Source organism: Felis catus, chromosome X, assembly GCF_018350175.1.
Source record: "Felis catus isolate Fca126 chromosome X, F.catus_Fca126_mat1.0, whole genome shotgun sequence".
NCBI classification, from domain to species: domain Eukaryota; kingdom Metazoa; phylum Chordata; class Mammalia; order Carnivora; family Felidae; genus Felis; species Felis catus.
The window spans coordinates 91,801,982-91,818,666 of record NC_058386.1 but is presented as its reverse complement, the minus strand read 5'-3'; the positions used below and the strand labels follow the sequence as shown (position 1 = coordinate 91,818,666).

Sequence of the window (16,685 nt, the reverse complement as noted above, 5' to 3'; positions counted from 1 at the left end):
TCATTCAGAACGAAGGGGAAAGTCAGACAAAGGCTCCCAGCAACAGCCTGTTAAGGGCAAACTTTCCCACACTTTAATTTGATTAACTAAATGAGAGATTTAAGCTGTGAAAGGTGTTTGGATGGTTCTTAATTAAACTCCGGCCATCAAATAGAGATTTCAACAACTTGATCCCACACAAGTGAATCCTCAGTCCAACGTCAAGTTGATGCATTTAACTCTACCACCTATTTGTCCTTCACGGAGTCTCTAATTGGCATCAACAACAGCGTGAGTCAGGGAAGAACCCAAGGGAAGATTGACTAGTGGTAAGAGTGGGCTTTAGCACAGCTACATCCTGAGCTCTGTGACCTGGGGCCAGTTTTTTCAGCATTTGGGAGCTTATTGCTACCTTGTGGGGTTGGCGTGAGGATTAAATGAGCTCACACAGGCAAAACACACAGTGCAGTTGTTGAGCGCCTGGGTGGTTCAGTCAGTTGAGCGTCCGACTTCAGCTCAATGAGAACCTATGATCTCATGGCTCATGGGTTTGAGCCCCACGTCAGGCTCTGTGCTGACAGCTCAGAGCCTGGAGCCTGCTTTGGCTTCTGTGTCTCCCTCTCTCTACTCCTCCCCTGCTCACACGTGCTCTCTCTCTCAAAAATAAAGATTAAAAAGAAAATTTTTTTAAAACACAACAGGTTAATAGTAGAAAGACCTGCATTCAAATTTGAGCCTTGCCACTTCCTAGTTGTGAATTTGGGGGCATGCTGGTTAACCTCACTGTGTCTCCATTAATGGGGATCGATAAAAATATTTTTCTCCATAAGGATATTGAGAAGATTAAGTGAAGTGATACACACATACAAAGCATTTCACACAACAGGCTGCACTAAATGTAACTTGTGTTTGTAGGTAGTCGGCACAGTTCTCCAGAGCCTCTTTAGGGAGGACACCCCAGGCTCGACTTCTGGGAGGGAGGGAGAGACCCATTCAACTTGACAAAGGCCTGCAACAGAGGCTACCCAAAGGCCTCATGTGTGCTCCCCGTGTTTCCTCTCTCTGAGGCCCATTTCCTTTGTTCTCTCATCATTTCCTCTCATTCTTGCCAGTTCAAAGCCTTTTACGGCGACTCGGGGTTTAGACTTTATGGGTTCAGTTTCCAGGCATTTCCTGTTACCTTTCCTCTTTATCAGTTTCCTTCTTTACGGACAGTCTGTTTTCTTGTGCTCACCGCAGCACAATGAGGCAGCCTAATACATTCTCATGTCCACAGAGGGGCAGCAGAGTGTGGTAGAAACAGTCCTGGCCTGGGTATCAGGACAGCTGTGTTTTGATTTTCCTAAATTTGCTCGAGCACGTTACGCCCCCACCCTGAGCCTCAGTTTGTCTGTTTTTATAGAGAGAGCATTGAATTAGACTGAGGAGCAACCAGAGGCCCCAGACACCTACCTAGACCTCTGCCGCGACCCACCTACGTTCGTGGTGAAGCCTTTGATCCAATTTCATGTTTATCTATTGTGTTCTTAAAAAACCAGAAGGATAAACCAGTCTACTTAAGGCAGCCTTCCTAGAGGAGAGGAGCCTTTTATTATCACTCCCCCAGGGGAGTGAGGGCCAGGGATTGGCCCAGGGGATTGAGAAAAGCAACTCGTCTATGGGGCAGCATCGGCTAGAATGCCCTGGGCAGCCTGTCCTTCTGGAAAACTCCTGGCTCAGGTGTTGCTTAAGGTTTTCCAGTTGCCCTCCTAACTCACACTCCTGGATGGGGGAGTCTCCATCCAGAAGAGCTGGGCTAAGCTGGAACAGACAGGAGGAAACGGGTGAGTCAGGGAGCAACTTCATTCAGCCGTATATCCCTGGTGCCTGGAACATGCTTGGCACTCTCTAAACGTTGCACTGAGTGGAATGAACCGATTGTAAGGTGGCTCTGTTGTCATCTTACTATGGGACCATAGCTGAGTCATCTCAGTCCTTATTTTTTGTGTTTTTTTTATTGAAATATATTTGACCTATAACATTGTATAAATTTAAGGTGTACAACAGGTTAATATGATACATTTAATAAACTGTAAAATGACTGCCATTGTAGTGATCATTAGCACCCCTATCACATTACATAATTATTTCTTTTTAGTGGCTGGAATAATTAAGGTCTAGTCTCTTAGCAAGTTGGATGATTATAATACATTATTATTGTTTATATTCACTATACTGTGCATTAGACCCCTAGGGTTTATTTACTCCTTGTTGCAAATTTGTACCCTTAAACGACATCTGTCCTATCTCCCCACCCCCAGCCCCATTTTACTCTCTGCTTTGGATGACTTTGGCTTTTTTAGATTCCTCATATACATTTCACGTCTTTCTTTGTCATCATTTAAAAAAATTGTTTTAATGTTTATTTGCTTTTGAGAGACACAGAGAAAGAGATAGAGAGAGCCGGGGGGGGGGGGGGGGGGGGGCAGAGAGAGAGGGAGTCACAGAATCCGAGGCAGGCTCCAGGCTCTAAGCTGTCAGCTCAGAGCCTGACACGGGGCTCGAACTCACAGACCACGAGATCATGACCTGAGCCGAAGCTGGATGCTTAACTGAGCCACCCAGGAGCCCCTGTATTTCACTTCTTTAACCCTAGCTCCCCATGACTAAAGTGAGGATGATTTTTTATCTACTTTCAGGGATTGTTTTGGCCATGAAATGACAAAGTGCACATAAATGTACTTTATGAAAACAATGCCCTACAGGCGTCGGGCGTCGAAGATGAGAAAGCTTATCTACTGTTAGATTCCTCCCCCCAGAACGTATCATTTTAGTGACTAAACTCCAGTGCCAGGTTTCTCACTGACCGTCATCTCTTAAAAATAGTGAAGAACTTTAATTAGATTCTATACATCCCATGGGATGCTAAGCTATTTTCATTTTGAATAGGAAAAAAAAAAAAAAAATGACGGTGCTTATAAACATTTCTGGCTTTCCTGAAATAGCCAGCATGAGAAAAGTGTGCTTACCCCTGGAAGAATCGACCCTAAGGTGACTTCCAGCTTGACGACTCCAGAGGGAGACAAGACTCTAAAAAGACCCCAGAGGGCAGGTTCTCAATTTACTTGGCCTTATTTCCCCACTTAGCGCTTCGCAGAGGGTCTAGCGGGCTCATTGAAACAGCGAAGGCAGACTTGTGAACTGCTTGTCTGTACATCAGACCACCACGAGATGGCAGTAAAGTCAGGCGATTTCATTCTGTTCTCTGCTCCTTCGTTCAGCCTCTGGTCCTCAGGTCAAAGAATATGATTCACGTTTAATTTCCTTGCTTCCGTTTCCTCCATTCAAATATCCTTCTACAAACCTCAATATCATAGTTTTTTGTCCCCCTCAGTTTTAGTCTGTGTCTTTCCCTGGCTACTGGGGAATGAAACAGTATTGTAAGCCTTTGTTTAGAAACAGAAACCGTTTGTAAATAGGGGTGTTAGTACCGTAACGCCCATTTTCACAGGGCTCTCCCAGGGATGAAATGAACTGATGTACCTAAAATTTCGTATAGGGCCCGAACTCAATAAATGTGAACAATGACTGCCATTATTAGTATTGTTATTCTTATGGCTTAGACTGACCCAGGTTATTTGATAAGTGAAACAGATTTCAAAGGTAGGAACCAGAAGGAAAACGGGGAACAATTCTTGCACACACATCCCAGGGGCAGTTCTCTGGCAAGGTTAGAGTTACAGGGGTGGAAATATATGTCTTTCTGCTGTGTTGTATGACTTTTTCAAACCGTCTTCACCAAGCCCCCCCACCCCCACCCGGGTGAATTTTGGGAGAAATTGCACACAAATACATCTTTCAAGAGAAAGCCCCTAGCATTGCATCGAGCGCTGTAGGTTCTCAGTGGAAGTCGGACTTTTCATCTGAAAGCTAGACCAGTTTGAGCTAATGATATGGTCTCATTCAGGTGGTTCCCCACTGGACTGTGTGTTGCAATCATCTGGGCCCTCTTCCCAGAGATAATAATTCTATATATCTGGAGCCGGGCCTAGAAATCTGTATTTTAAAGCTCTCTCCAGACATTTGTGGGAAGGAATAGACTAGTTGAAAAGTGTTTAGCGGGAAGAAAAAGGAGCCAAGATGCGTTGATCATTCTAGGTGTTGTGCTGAGTGCTTTATATGTGTCATATCATTTGACCTTCACAGCTGCTCTGTGAGGTGGGTGGCGTCACTTCCATTTTACTCACAGGAGGGCTGACACTCTGAAGTGTTAAATCACTTGCCTACTGGTTCAGTTTGTAAATGACAGGTCATGGCTGCAGACACCGTTCTCTGTAATTCTCATCCAGGATCTTGTTCGTGCACCACTTGACTTCCGAGCACATATGGTCCTGGCCCAGTCTCTACCCTCTGGCTAAGTGTCACTCTTGGTCAAATGCTTACCCGTCTACTCAATGGCTTTCTCTATAACAACATTCCTGCCTCTAGCTGGGGCTTGATGAATGAATACAACAAATAAAAGAGGATTAAATGAAATAATGGATAGAAAAAGCGCCTCGTAAATTGTAAAGTTCTATACACATATTGGGTGGTATTGCCACACATTATTTAACGTATTTGTGGCATTGGTTGTTACCTAGAGGTTCCGGGCCCGATGAGAGCCTTCAGGGTCTATATCTATTGGCCAATGGAGCATGGATGGAAATAGCTGAATGCTCAAAGCTGGCCTCACAGGTATGGGGCTAAATCAATGGCTGGAATGAGGGTGCACTTGCTCCTGAGTCGTGAGGTGTGTCAGCTTGCCAGAAGAGCAGTGACATGGCACATAGCAGGTGGTGAGCACGTGTGCACCCTTGCTCCTTCCTCTTTCTTGACTCTATCTTTGCAGTAGAGGCTGCGGTGGCCGTGGTTCAGTCTCACGGGAGGGGATCACTCAAGAAGGCCAAGTCTTCCTCCTGGCAGGCACTCACCTAGAGGATGAGGCCATTCCTGGTCAGTGTGGAGTTGAGGCTCTGATCACCCTGGAAGCAGCTGGCCCCATGCTTGGAAGAAACGTCCGTGGTTCCCTGGCCTGTGCCGGGAACATAAGAGGGCGGACTCCCAAGGTGGCCAAACAGGATAAATGGAAGAAGAAAGGCCAAGTCATATGGTTGTACTGGTTGCAGTACAACCAGCCATTTGTCAATGCTGTGTCCACCTTTGGCAGGAAGAAGGGACCCAGTTGCAACTCTTAAGTCTGTTGTGATCCTAGATTTCCCCAATAAAGCCATTTAGTCCAATGAGAAAAAAAAAAGTATGTAAGAGTCACTCAATAAGCATATTATGGACACTTACTGTACATAAAATACTGAATGAGACACTGTACATAATTTTAAGAATTCAAGAATATAGTCTTCAAGAAGCTTTGAGATGTTATATATATAATATATGATATATGACATATATCTATATATATATATCATCCATATAGCCATTTTATATATATATATTATATAAACATGCATCTATTATGTCTATATATATACATATATAGACATCTAATAAATACAACCATAATAATATCAATTACAAACCATAATGACATGAATCATCAAAAGGGATAAATACTGCTAAGGCTCATGAGAACTTTAGAATCTATCTTCTTTTAGTGTAAGTTGCCATCTATATTACAGAAAACAACTCTTGACTCTCTCTCCATATTTCTCACACTACTCCCTTGATCAGTCTCACCTCCTGTGGCCAAAGTGATTTTGAAAAATGCAAATCTGATGTCACTCCCATTCTTTAGCAATGGTCCCCATTGTCTACAGGATAAAGACTCCTTAAGAATGGCCTATATGGACCTTGGCCGTCACGTCCATTAACACTCAAGATCTTCCTCTTGCCCGGCCACCCTCAAAATACCATGTTCTTTCAAACCTTTGCAACCTTGCATGTGCTGTGTCCATTGTTAGGAACACCCTTCTCCCCCTTCCTCAGCTAGTTAACTTCCTACTTTTTCTTGAAAACTCCTTGCCCTCTTTGAGCTGGATTTGATGCCCTACATCTATATCTTTGTTTCATCTATATAATAGCACTCGTCACACTAATATTCTCTTCACTTGTTCCACTTCTCTCTCTGGCTCCCTTTCCCTCAATCTAGTTTGTTGATCTTACCTATGTGAGAACAACATATTTAAAGAGCTCACCACAGTGACTATGAGCTGAAAAAAGTTCAAGTGGATACAATCAGAAATCTATTGAGCAGATGCTAGATGAGAGAGGCCAATTTCTTAGAGAGCTCATGCTGAATCGAACAGGTACAAACACTTGGTTGGCTGGTTTTTGACCAGTCTCTTTGGGGGGAAAGTACCTGTCTTAGTCCATTTGGACTGCTGTGAGAGATGCCAAAAACTAGGTGGCTTATAAACAACAGAAATGTTTTTTCTCACAGTTCTGGAGGCTAAGAAGTCCAAGATCAAGGTGCCAGCAGATTTAGTGTCTGGTGAATTCTTTCTTTCTGCTTCACATGTGGCAATCTTCTCGCTGTGTCCTCACATGGCAGGAGGGGGCATGGGAGCTCATTGGGGGGTCTCTTTCGTAAGGGCACTAATCCCATTTATTAAAGCTCCACCCTCATGACCTAGTCAATTCCCAAAGGCTCCACCTCCAAATACCATCACGTTGGGCATTAAGATTTAACATATAAATTGGGGGGTTCACATTCAGTCTACGGCAATTCCCAAAGCTCTTCTGAAAAGCTGCTTCAAGTGTCGTTTGATGGTCTATATAAAGAATAACAGAGTGACACGAAGGTTTCTTCAGGGGCGGGTGGGGGTCAATCTTAAGAAAGATCCAGAAGCACAATTTAAGTTGGCCTAAGACATGATTCCTCTCAGTTATCCCCTAATGAGGAAAAAGATGAGCAGATTAGCTAAAACTTGGGATAGCTATGCAGGAAATAATATAAATAGGAAAGACTGGTTGGCAACATATGTGGATGGGTCAGAAGCAGATGTTTAAGGGTGCTGTGGAAGATTTCAATGGAAGGACTTTTTTTTTTTTTTTTTTGGCAGAACTATAAGGGAAAGAAAATCAACCATATCAGGGCATCTCTGTCACCATGAGGATTTGAGTCTTTACTGAGTGCTACCCTGACTTTCTGGAAGTGGTTAGAAATAGTGACTACTAACAAAAACATGTTTTCCTGAACTACTGAAGTTTTTTCAAAGGATTTTTTTTTTTTTTTTTTGCCTTTGTCTCTGGCAAGAGAGCCTGACAGACTTCTGGAATCTTTAGCAGGTTCTTGGCCTCCAATCTAGAGTCTGGTTGATAGTTATGCCCAGCCTGGAGAGCAAGAAGAAAGCTGTCCTCATGGCTTTGGCTATCTTTTTACTGGGGGCTGTGGTAGGGTGTTGGGGGGTAGGGTGTTTAGCAATTGCCCTTGAATTCACTGGCTTTGCTTTATATTTTACAATTATTCATCTATGCTGAACCTAGCGGAGAAAGTTCTCTCCTCATTTAGCTTGGCTGCATTGAAAATATTTTTATGCTGCTACCTATGGAGACCCTATAGTTAGCAGTGTCTCTCTGAACAGATGGGACCACCAACTTCTTCCAAACCCTTGCTGCCTGCTTAACACAAAATGCAAGTTCCTATGGCAAAAAAATATGTTGAATAAGCAAATAGCAACCCTAGCCCTCCCCACCCCCAACCATGAACCCAACCAGGTGGGTTGCAGCCCTCGTTTCATAAGTTGAGATGGTGGGTGAAGGGAGGAGTAGCTGATTTTCCTGAGCTGGGTATGCTTTGGGGAAAACGCCACTTTTATTAGGAAGAGGTCGGTTGAAGAGCTCAACCTCTCCACTCGGTCCCTATGTTCTCTAGTGTTCTAATTTTATACTAATGTTTTCTAAACTCCCCCCATCTTTCTTTTCTTCCTCTTCTACCTATCTATCCCATTGACTCTCCTTTAGACTCTTTCCTTTCTTTAATCTCTCTCTAATTCTTTCCCTTTCCCTCCACAGACTTCCAAAGGAATCTCTTTTTTTAATTTTTTTTTAACATTTGTGCGTATTTTGAGAGACAGAGACAGAGCACGACTGGGGGAGGGGCAGAGACAGAGGGAGACACAGAATCCGAAGCAGGCTCTAGGCTCTGAGCTATCAGCACAGGGCCCGATGCGGGGCTCTGAACTCATGAACCGTGAGATCATGACCTGAACTGAAGTCAGACGTGTAACCGACTGAGCCACCCAGGCACCCCAGAATGCCAACAGAATCTTAAATATCTCTCTGTAGCTGAGGTGATTGTTCTCAGGGCCAGTGCGGGCAGCCTGGTTTGCTATGAAGGCTGCGATGGCCCCACAGGTGGCTCCTAGACAGACATCCTGCATATCTGTTCTGTCTTTCTGCTCTGGATGGTGAGGTTGAGGGCAACATGCTTGTTCCCATTGCAGGTCCCCCTCTACCTTGGGGTCACTTCTTCCATCATTTTGCCTATAAGGCTCAAGCAGTGTCTCTCAAGTTCCCTGGTTATGGGAGTAGATTTGATGATAAAAAAGATGTCAATATTGTTCTCATTGCATTCTACCTGAACCCCCTCCCTGAATCCTGACTTCATGAGTTCCTAGAATTTGGATGTCATCTTTGTATAGGACTATAGTCCCCCGTCCATACCCCTAAGCTGCTTACATTGGTAAACAGCTCTATACCTTCTTGCCCTACCCCAAAGCTCCAAGCTACTTCATAGATCTTATCCCTTCCATTAGTCCCTTCCTCACCACATATCTGGGGTGCCTTACCTCTGATCCTGGGTCATAAGCATGCCTTTTTCTGGAGCGTTAGCTTCCAGAACTAGGCTTTTGGCAACACTTGCATCAAATCAAAACTTCATATATCTGAAAGTTCCGTTTCATTTCGTCTAGCCCTTCATCAGTGTTGGAAGTGTCAGTGGTCATTAGGTACTTGCTATATTCTTGCTTCCCTGTCTTTTCCTCCAAACTTTCAGGGGCCAAGACTTCCATCAGATGATTTTGTAAAAGAGAAGGCTTGAGAAACCCAAAAGACAGACTTAGCTCACTCTTTTTAAATGAAGACTTCGATAATGCAGTTTAAGATTCACAGCAAAATTGAAGGGAATGTGCAAAGATTTTCCTATATTCCCCCATGCATGCATAGCTTCTACCATTATCAACATCCCCCCCCCACCAAGAGTGGTATACTTATTACAACTGATAAGCCTACATTGACACACCATAGTCACCTGAAGTCCATAGTTTACATTATGGTTCACTCTTGGTGGTATACATTCTATGCATTTGCACAAATGTATATTGATGTGTATCCACCATTATACTATCAAACCGAGTGTTTTCACTGCTCTACCAACACTCCATGACCTGCCTATTCATCCCTCCCCAAGCCTACCAACTCATGGCAACCTTTGATCATTTTACCGTCTCCATAGTTGGAATACTAGAGTAAGTAGCCTTTTCAGATTGACCTTCCACTTAGTAATATATATTTAAGTTTACTCCATGTTTTTCATAGCTTGGTAGCTCACTTCTTTTTAGTGTTGAATCATATTCCATTGTCTGGATGGACCCCAGTTACTCTATCCATTCACCTACTGAAGGACTTCTTGCTTCCAAGAATGGGCAATTATGAATAAAGTTGCTATAAAAATCCTTGTGCAGGTTTTTGTGTGGACATAAGTTTTAAACTTCTTTGGGTAAATACAAAGGAGCATGATTACTTAATCATATGGTATAAGTATCTTTAGTTTTATAAGAAACTGTCAAACTGTCTTCCGAGGTGGGTTCACTCTCTTTTATGCCTTTTCCCTCTTTCTCCAAGCAGGACTCTTTTCTTCGGATTAGTTCTCTAGCATCCTTGGCTTCTAAGCTGGCATTCTGAGCATGTTAGCTGCAGAGAGAGCCTCTCTGTTACTCTTTCCTACTCTGATTCCCAATCCTGACGCCCACACCAATGCTAGGCCCTACCAAAAGCATCAGCGTGTGGCTAACACCTCCCAGTAGTTCATAATGACCCATTTGTAGTTGGCCAGACACCATGTCCCTTAAGTACATAGGACTGGGGTTCTATGGAGGGCAGTCAGTTTAAGTAGCAGCCAGTGACAGTTTGTTCTCTAAACAGCAGAGATGTAATAATATAACTTAATGCTGAATCAAAGAAAATAGTGTCAAACTCCAAACCAATTTGATTTGCAACTTGGAATAAAAGCAACGTGTCTTGATTTAAATGTCAGGCCCACTGCTGAGTGATGATTTAATAACTTTTATGAGGGATCTTGTCATAGCAAATTCAACATTGGAATAGAATGACTCACAGATAGAGTGTTAGAAATTGTACAGAAGAGCACATAAAGGAACAGGCTTATCTCAGGGCCCCTCTAGAAACTTTGCATGCAGCGAATTTGCAGTTAGGACCTCTTTTCTCCCTCTCTCCTGCCACCTAATCTTTCTTTTCACAGATACATATGCATGTGTGTAGAGACAATCCCCCAGTGTGATGCCAGCTTACTGCATTATTTTCTGAGCACACAGGTCCCTGAACAATTGTAGCTTGGAGGCTCAGAATTGGTGCAATCTGAGAGGTGAGGCAGCAGCGATCCTGGCTACTTCTGAAAAAGACCTCACGAACTCATCTGGTCTTTATTGCTCTGTCTTTAGACGGGTACTTAATTGCTTTCTCCCATTTTAGGAGTGAGATAGCTGAATTCCAGTGGGGTTAAGAGGTGCCTTCAAAGACTCCAGTCTCCTGACTCCCAGGGTATTCCTCCTGAATACCTTGTGAGATCTCTCTCCTTGGCCTTCCCCAGCTTCCCTGAGCTAGCATACTAGAATACTCAAAGCTGACCATGCTGTAGTTCCAGCCAGCTCCCCAGGTCAATAGGGAACCATGCACAGATGTTCTTAAGGGAAAAGCTTCCATTCTGTTGGGCTAATTGTTCGGTCATCAAGATTCATTTTGGAGGTCATTCAAAGTGTAAATATCTGGTGTTTTGCCTAGATGAGGGTTGCTTAACATCAAAAATATTGACATTTTTGGCCAGATCATTTTTTGTTGTGGGAGGCTGCTTTATGTATTGTTGGATGTGTACCAGCATCCCTGTCCTCTGGTTAACCGGTCTCTTCCTACAGTGTACAACTGCCTCCAGTCTCTTTTATACAGAGATTTTAGGTTAATCTTCCCAAACTATACCTCTAACTCAGTCGTTCTTAACGGAAAGCAATCCACCACGCCCCCACTCCCAAGGATGCTTGACAATGTTTGTGGATATTTCTGGTTTCCACCACTCAGGGGGGAGGGATAAGTTGCAGACATCTAGTTGGTAGAGGCCAGGGTGCAACAATACACAAGACAACCCTCCCCACCCCACCCCACTTCACCCCCGTACAACAAAGATTTGTTTGGCCCAAAATATCACTAGTGCCAAGGCTGAGACACTGTTTTCTATCCTGCCATCCTCTGGTCAGAAAATTTCCATTGCTCCCCATTGCTTGTGGGAAAGATGCCACATTCCATGGTTCCTCCTGGTCTCGATTCAGCTTATTATTTGCCAACTACATCTTCTTTCCCGAAGCAATTCTGAATAGAGTACTGTTTTTGGAGCGTGTGGTCAACCTTCTTCTCACTTACGTACTTTGCTCACACCAACCATTCCCACTTCCTAGAATGCCCACTTCCCACTACTGAAGTCAAGTTGCAATGCTATGTTCTTTATAAAGCATTACCTGAGCACTTGTTGCGATGAGCACTGGGTATCATTTGTAAGTGATGAATCACTGAATTTTGAATTCTACTCCTGAAACCAATCTTGCACTGTATATTAACTAACTAAAATTTAAGTAAACACACACACACACACACACACATACACACACACACACCATACACACACAAACATTTCCTGAGCCTGAATTCTCCCAGATAGAAATAATTCTTTTTTCCCTAGGTTTTCCTGTAGAATTTCTTGCATGTCTCTTAAAACATTGATTACATTCAGAGTAGAATGGACATTCTGAGTTGGAAGGGGATTTTTAAAATCTCTCCAGCAAAAATTCCCTTCACTTAAAAAAAAAAAAAAAAAAAAAAAAAAAAGGAAATTGAGATCCAGAAAGTTGAAGTGATTAGTTGAAGGCATTATACTTTGGATTCTAGTAACTTGTATCCTTGGCTCCATTCTTCTGGCATGGAAATAGATGACCATGGACGTTCTGTGCTGGCACTCACATCTGAACACTTGTTAAGTTGGTAAAGTAATTTATCTTTCTGAGACTCCATTTTCTCAGCTGTTAAGGAAAATAATCATGGCTGTTGTGAGAGTCAAATGAGATGGTGTATTCAAAATGTATGGCACGTGGTAGGAACTTAATATGTATTTGTCAGATGAATAGAAGAATCAACAGTGCTTCAAGGAGTAGGATTTAGGGATTGGTGATGGTTCATGGGACTTCACTAAAAGGCGATTGGAGGAAAAAGGCGGTAGCTCATCGTCACTGCTCCCTATTTTGCACCCTTTCATAGAAAGCACAAGTTCCTCTATAGGGCATCAGACCAGTGTCCAAGGTTTCTGTGGAGTAGGTGAATATTGACATCAGCTCTCAACCTGAAGCTGTGCTTCTTTAAAGGTTTGCTTCCCCTGCCTCCCCTTTGCAATGCTAGTGATGTAACCTCTTTATTTCCTCAAGCAGATAGCAGGGAGGGTTGTGGGGAGAGGTTTGGATAGAAGGTGTATTTCCTCTATTTCTCCTTGGCTCCCTGTGTGGCAGCAGCCTGTAGCTTAGGTGCTGTTCAGTTACCTAATAGGGGTGTCTGTGCCTCTGTGACGCTGTGACTCCATGACTCTGACTCTGACTGGAAACTCTGAGTGCATTTGGTGTGGCAATGGGAGTGCTTTGGTGCTGAATCCTCGCCCGGTGGTACCCGGTTCTGACTGACTTCAATAAGGTTTATTGAAGTCCTTCTAGCCAGGTCTTCACTCCGGAGTTGCCTGCTCTGTCAACTTTCTTCCTGCCTAGAGCTTAGAGGTAATGGCATGCTATGCATCTATTCCTTTCATTTACAGAAACAAGTCTTTCCCTGGTCCCTGGGTGCCTATATCTAATAAAAATGTCCCTGCTACTCTAATGGGAGGATGAGCTGACAAGCAACTGAAGAAACAGAATGAGACTTCGGATGCCTTGTCTGGACTAGATTGGGAGCATTCCAGAGAGGAGGAAGTTGCCTGACAGTTAGTCCACCTCAGAGCTGGCGCCTGTCTACTCTACCATGTGAGCACAGGAGATTTCGGTTAGAGGGGTCACAGGGGAAGCTCAGGTGGATCTATTACAAATTAATTTAGGGACCCCTCTTTAGGGCTTGTAGGTCAAGGGTCCTATAAGAGGAAAATGGCTTTTGAGAAGATGAAAAAAAAAAAAAACAGTAGAAGACAGAGTACCAGATTGAGAGTAGAGAGACTTGATCTGGATCCTTGCCTCTACCTCTCTGTTTCGGAGAGAGTTCCTAAGGCTATCAACTGAGCCTCACGATTCCTGTCTGTGAACTGGGTACAATAAAACCTGCAGCCTTCTTCCTAGGGATGGCAGAAGTTGAAGGTTTGCCCGTCTCTACAGTTTTCACCTTGTGAAACCCAAAGCATTATATAAAACCTCCTACTTTTAGTAAGAGAGGGAGTATGTATGTATGTCTAAGGGGAGGCGTGACAAGGTGGTTAAGGAACAAATTTATTGTTTGCTTGCCTCAATGTGGTATTCTTCAGTTTACTCTTCCCAGAGTCCCACCCATCATTGTTCATGTTGAGGCCAGTTAGATTATTTTCCCTAAGAATGGTTCTCTTTCAAATTCACTCCATCTATCTGAGGATTGCATTGTTTCCATTACCTACTGTAGTCTGGCTTTCGCTATAATTTTCAGTGGGGCCATGTGACTTCAGGGAGTTATATGACTGCCTCCATCTATGGTAAAGCAGTATCTCTGCTGAAGAACTGAAGTTTGACATTTGCCATGGGAAGGGATAAGGGATCCATTCATTCATTCAAGTATAGAAGGCAATATACACAGTACTCATGAGGGCCTCTGATGAAGGAATTTGACTTAGGGAGGTCAGGGAGGGCTTCACTAAGGAATTAATGATTGGGCTGAGCTTTGAAGAATGAAAATTCACTAGGCAAAAAGAGCGGTGGGAAGTATATGTGCACATGCCTACATGCGGTAAGCATTTTAGGGAGTAGAATATGCATAGGCCTTATGGTGACAAGGATCATAGCACATTCCAGAAACAAACAGAACAATACTGTGGCTTTAATAAAAAAATTAAGTCATAAGTTTGGCTGTTGAGGGTTAAAAAATGTAAGTGTACCCACCTTTGGAGTATTGTCAGGCTAAATCATGCACACTGAGCACCCACTGTTGACACAATATGGGAGCTATTATCAAGAAAGAAGCTAATGCATCTGCACTGTTGAGCCAATCTAGAAGGGGGTAAAGGGTAGATGAAAAATATTTGATATGCAAATTTTCCTCCCAAAATTTTGACCAACAGGTACACCCATGTAAGGGATGTATGGACAAACTCCTGGTAGGATACTTGTTGAGGTGACTTGAGCCGACTGGGGTTAATCTAGGAAAGTTTCTTGGAAGTCCTGGATAGAGTTCCAAGGTAGATATGAGTTGGTGAATAAGAGGAAAGAAGCTGTTTCTGGCAGGAGAGACAGCATGAGTGATAATTTGGTGGTAGAAGGAACACTATTTCTGAGGTGAGAATTTCGGGATATATAAGGCTGTCCCGAATAGAGGAGCAAAGCAGCCTAACTTGGGACCATCTTAGACTCTTTATATGACATGCCAACTAGCCAATTAGAAGAAGTAAAATTAACATTCCCTGGGCACCAGGTGAACAGAAGAAATTGGTTATTAAAAAGTAAATTGTCATGAAGATCAGTCTTGACATCTCCAACTGACTGTAGTTAGACCTAGCTTTCTGCAAGACTGTGAGGTAGGTGAAGGTCACTACCTATGTCTTTTCTCAGGATCCCTCTGCAGTTTCCTATCACTGGCATCCATTCCAATTGCTGGAGTCTTGTTTGCTTAGGCACTTGATTTTTAGTAATTAGTTGTTAGTCTGTTCCCTTATAAATTAATAGCTCTCTTTTCTTTGGGCACTGACATTTTCTGAGGGAAAATTCTCAGAGAAAGCACAAATACTTCAAAGGACAGTATCTACTTCTGATAGGATGGCAGGTGGTAGAGTGGATGTTTTTGAACAGGTGACCTCTCCTATTACCCTTCAAATTTAAACTGCTGCCTCACAAGCTTGGCCTTGATTCCAACACATGTTTCTTCCCTCGATGATGCAAGGGTAGGTTAAGACAAAGACATGTTGTAAACAGCAAGGGATTTTTATTGATGTTTTGCCTGTCAAATCTCCTGATGATGCAGAATATGATTCTTTGGAAATAGTCTATGCACATCAGTGTGGTGAAAAACGTAGAGCTTTAGAGTCAAGATTAGCCAGTGTTTATACCCTGACTCTATGGCTGTTCATCTGTGTGATTTTTCACAATTAACTGAACCTGTGCCTCAGTTACCTCATCTAATATAAAACGGGGACAATAAGAGTGTCTATCTCATATAGTTACTGTAATGGTCAATGAGATATATGTCCAAGGAGTTTAGCGTAGTTCTTGACACGTGATTAAGTGGCTCTTGTCATCATTCTCATTAGCATCACCACCACCATTACCACCCACACCACCCCCAGGTTCCTACTGTAACAGAATAAAATTCTGTAACTTCTTTCTAAAGCAAATACCAGCCATAAGCCCAAGAGGAAAAGGAGGAAACAGGAAGCCAAGTTGTATTTGCTGTTTCATATTATCACATTAACCCTAACACCCCAAAGAGAATGTATGAGAAGACAACCCAACCTTTATATCTCTGTCCCTATTTCTACAGGTACCTGTCGGCTTGGCTGGGCCTATTACTGTGCTGGAGGTGCAGCAGCTGCAGCCATGTTGATCTGCACCTGGCTCTCTTGTTTTGCTGGAAGAAACCCCAAGCCTGTCATGTTGGCAGAGAGCATCATGAGGAACACCAATTCTTATGCCATGGAGCTTGACCACTGCCTCAAACCTTGAGTTTTGGCAGAAGATTGGAAAGGGTGGGAAAGAGAAGGGAAGGGAGCCTTGAAAAGAGACACTAAGGGGCGCCTGGGTGGCTCAGTCAGTGAGGCGTCCGACTTCGGCTCAGGTCATGATAATGAGTTCAAGCCCCGCGTCAGGCTCTGTGCTGACATCTCAGAGCCTGGAGCCTGCTTCGGATTCTGTGTCTCCCTCTCTCTCTCTGTCTTCTCCCCACTCGTACTGTTTCTCAAAAAAGGAATAAGTGATAAACGTCCAAAAACTTAAAAAAAAAAAAAAAAAGAGAGACACTAAGACAAGGCCACTTGCTACCCACCTGCTAGGAGTATAGCCTAGTGTTTGCATGCTTTTTAACTTACCAGTCATTCGTTTTCTCTTTTGTTTAAGCCAGCGGGTCAGTGGCTATTTACAGAATTCGTCAAGAACTATGATTCTCTCAAATGTTTACCTAGCTGGTGAGTACCCACTAGCCCTCAAGTCCCAAAGTGCTCCTTTATGCAAAATAAGGAGAAGATCCTCACCTGAAAAGTAACTTCACAATCAAGCAGCTCTTCAGAGTCCTACAGCTCCTCTCTATCACTT

General features: G+C 43.3%; 1 protein-coding gene across 1 annotated transcript in view; it reads left to right on the top strand.

The window, feature by feature from the left end:
* The window catches only part of LHFPL1 (LHFPL tetraspan subfamily member 1), a 49,364-nt gene extending 33,135 nt beyond the window's left edge, over positions 1 to 16,229 (top strand). The window contains exon 4 of the mRNA XM_023249367.2: positions 15,919 to 16,229. Within this exon, the coding sequence (XP_023105135.2) occupies positions 15,919 to 16,100 (182 nt within the window). The 3' untranslated portion in view covers positions 16,101 to 16,229. The remainder of the gene's footprint in view (positions 1 to 15,918) is intronic.
* The last annotated feature ends 456 nt before the right edge of the window (positions 16,230 to 16,685 follow it).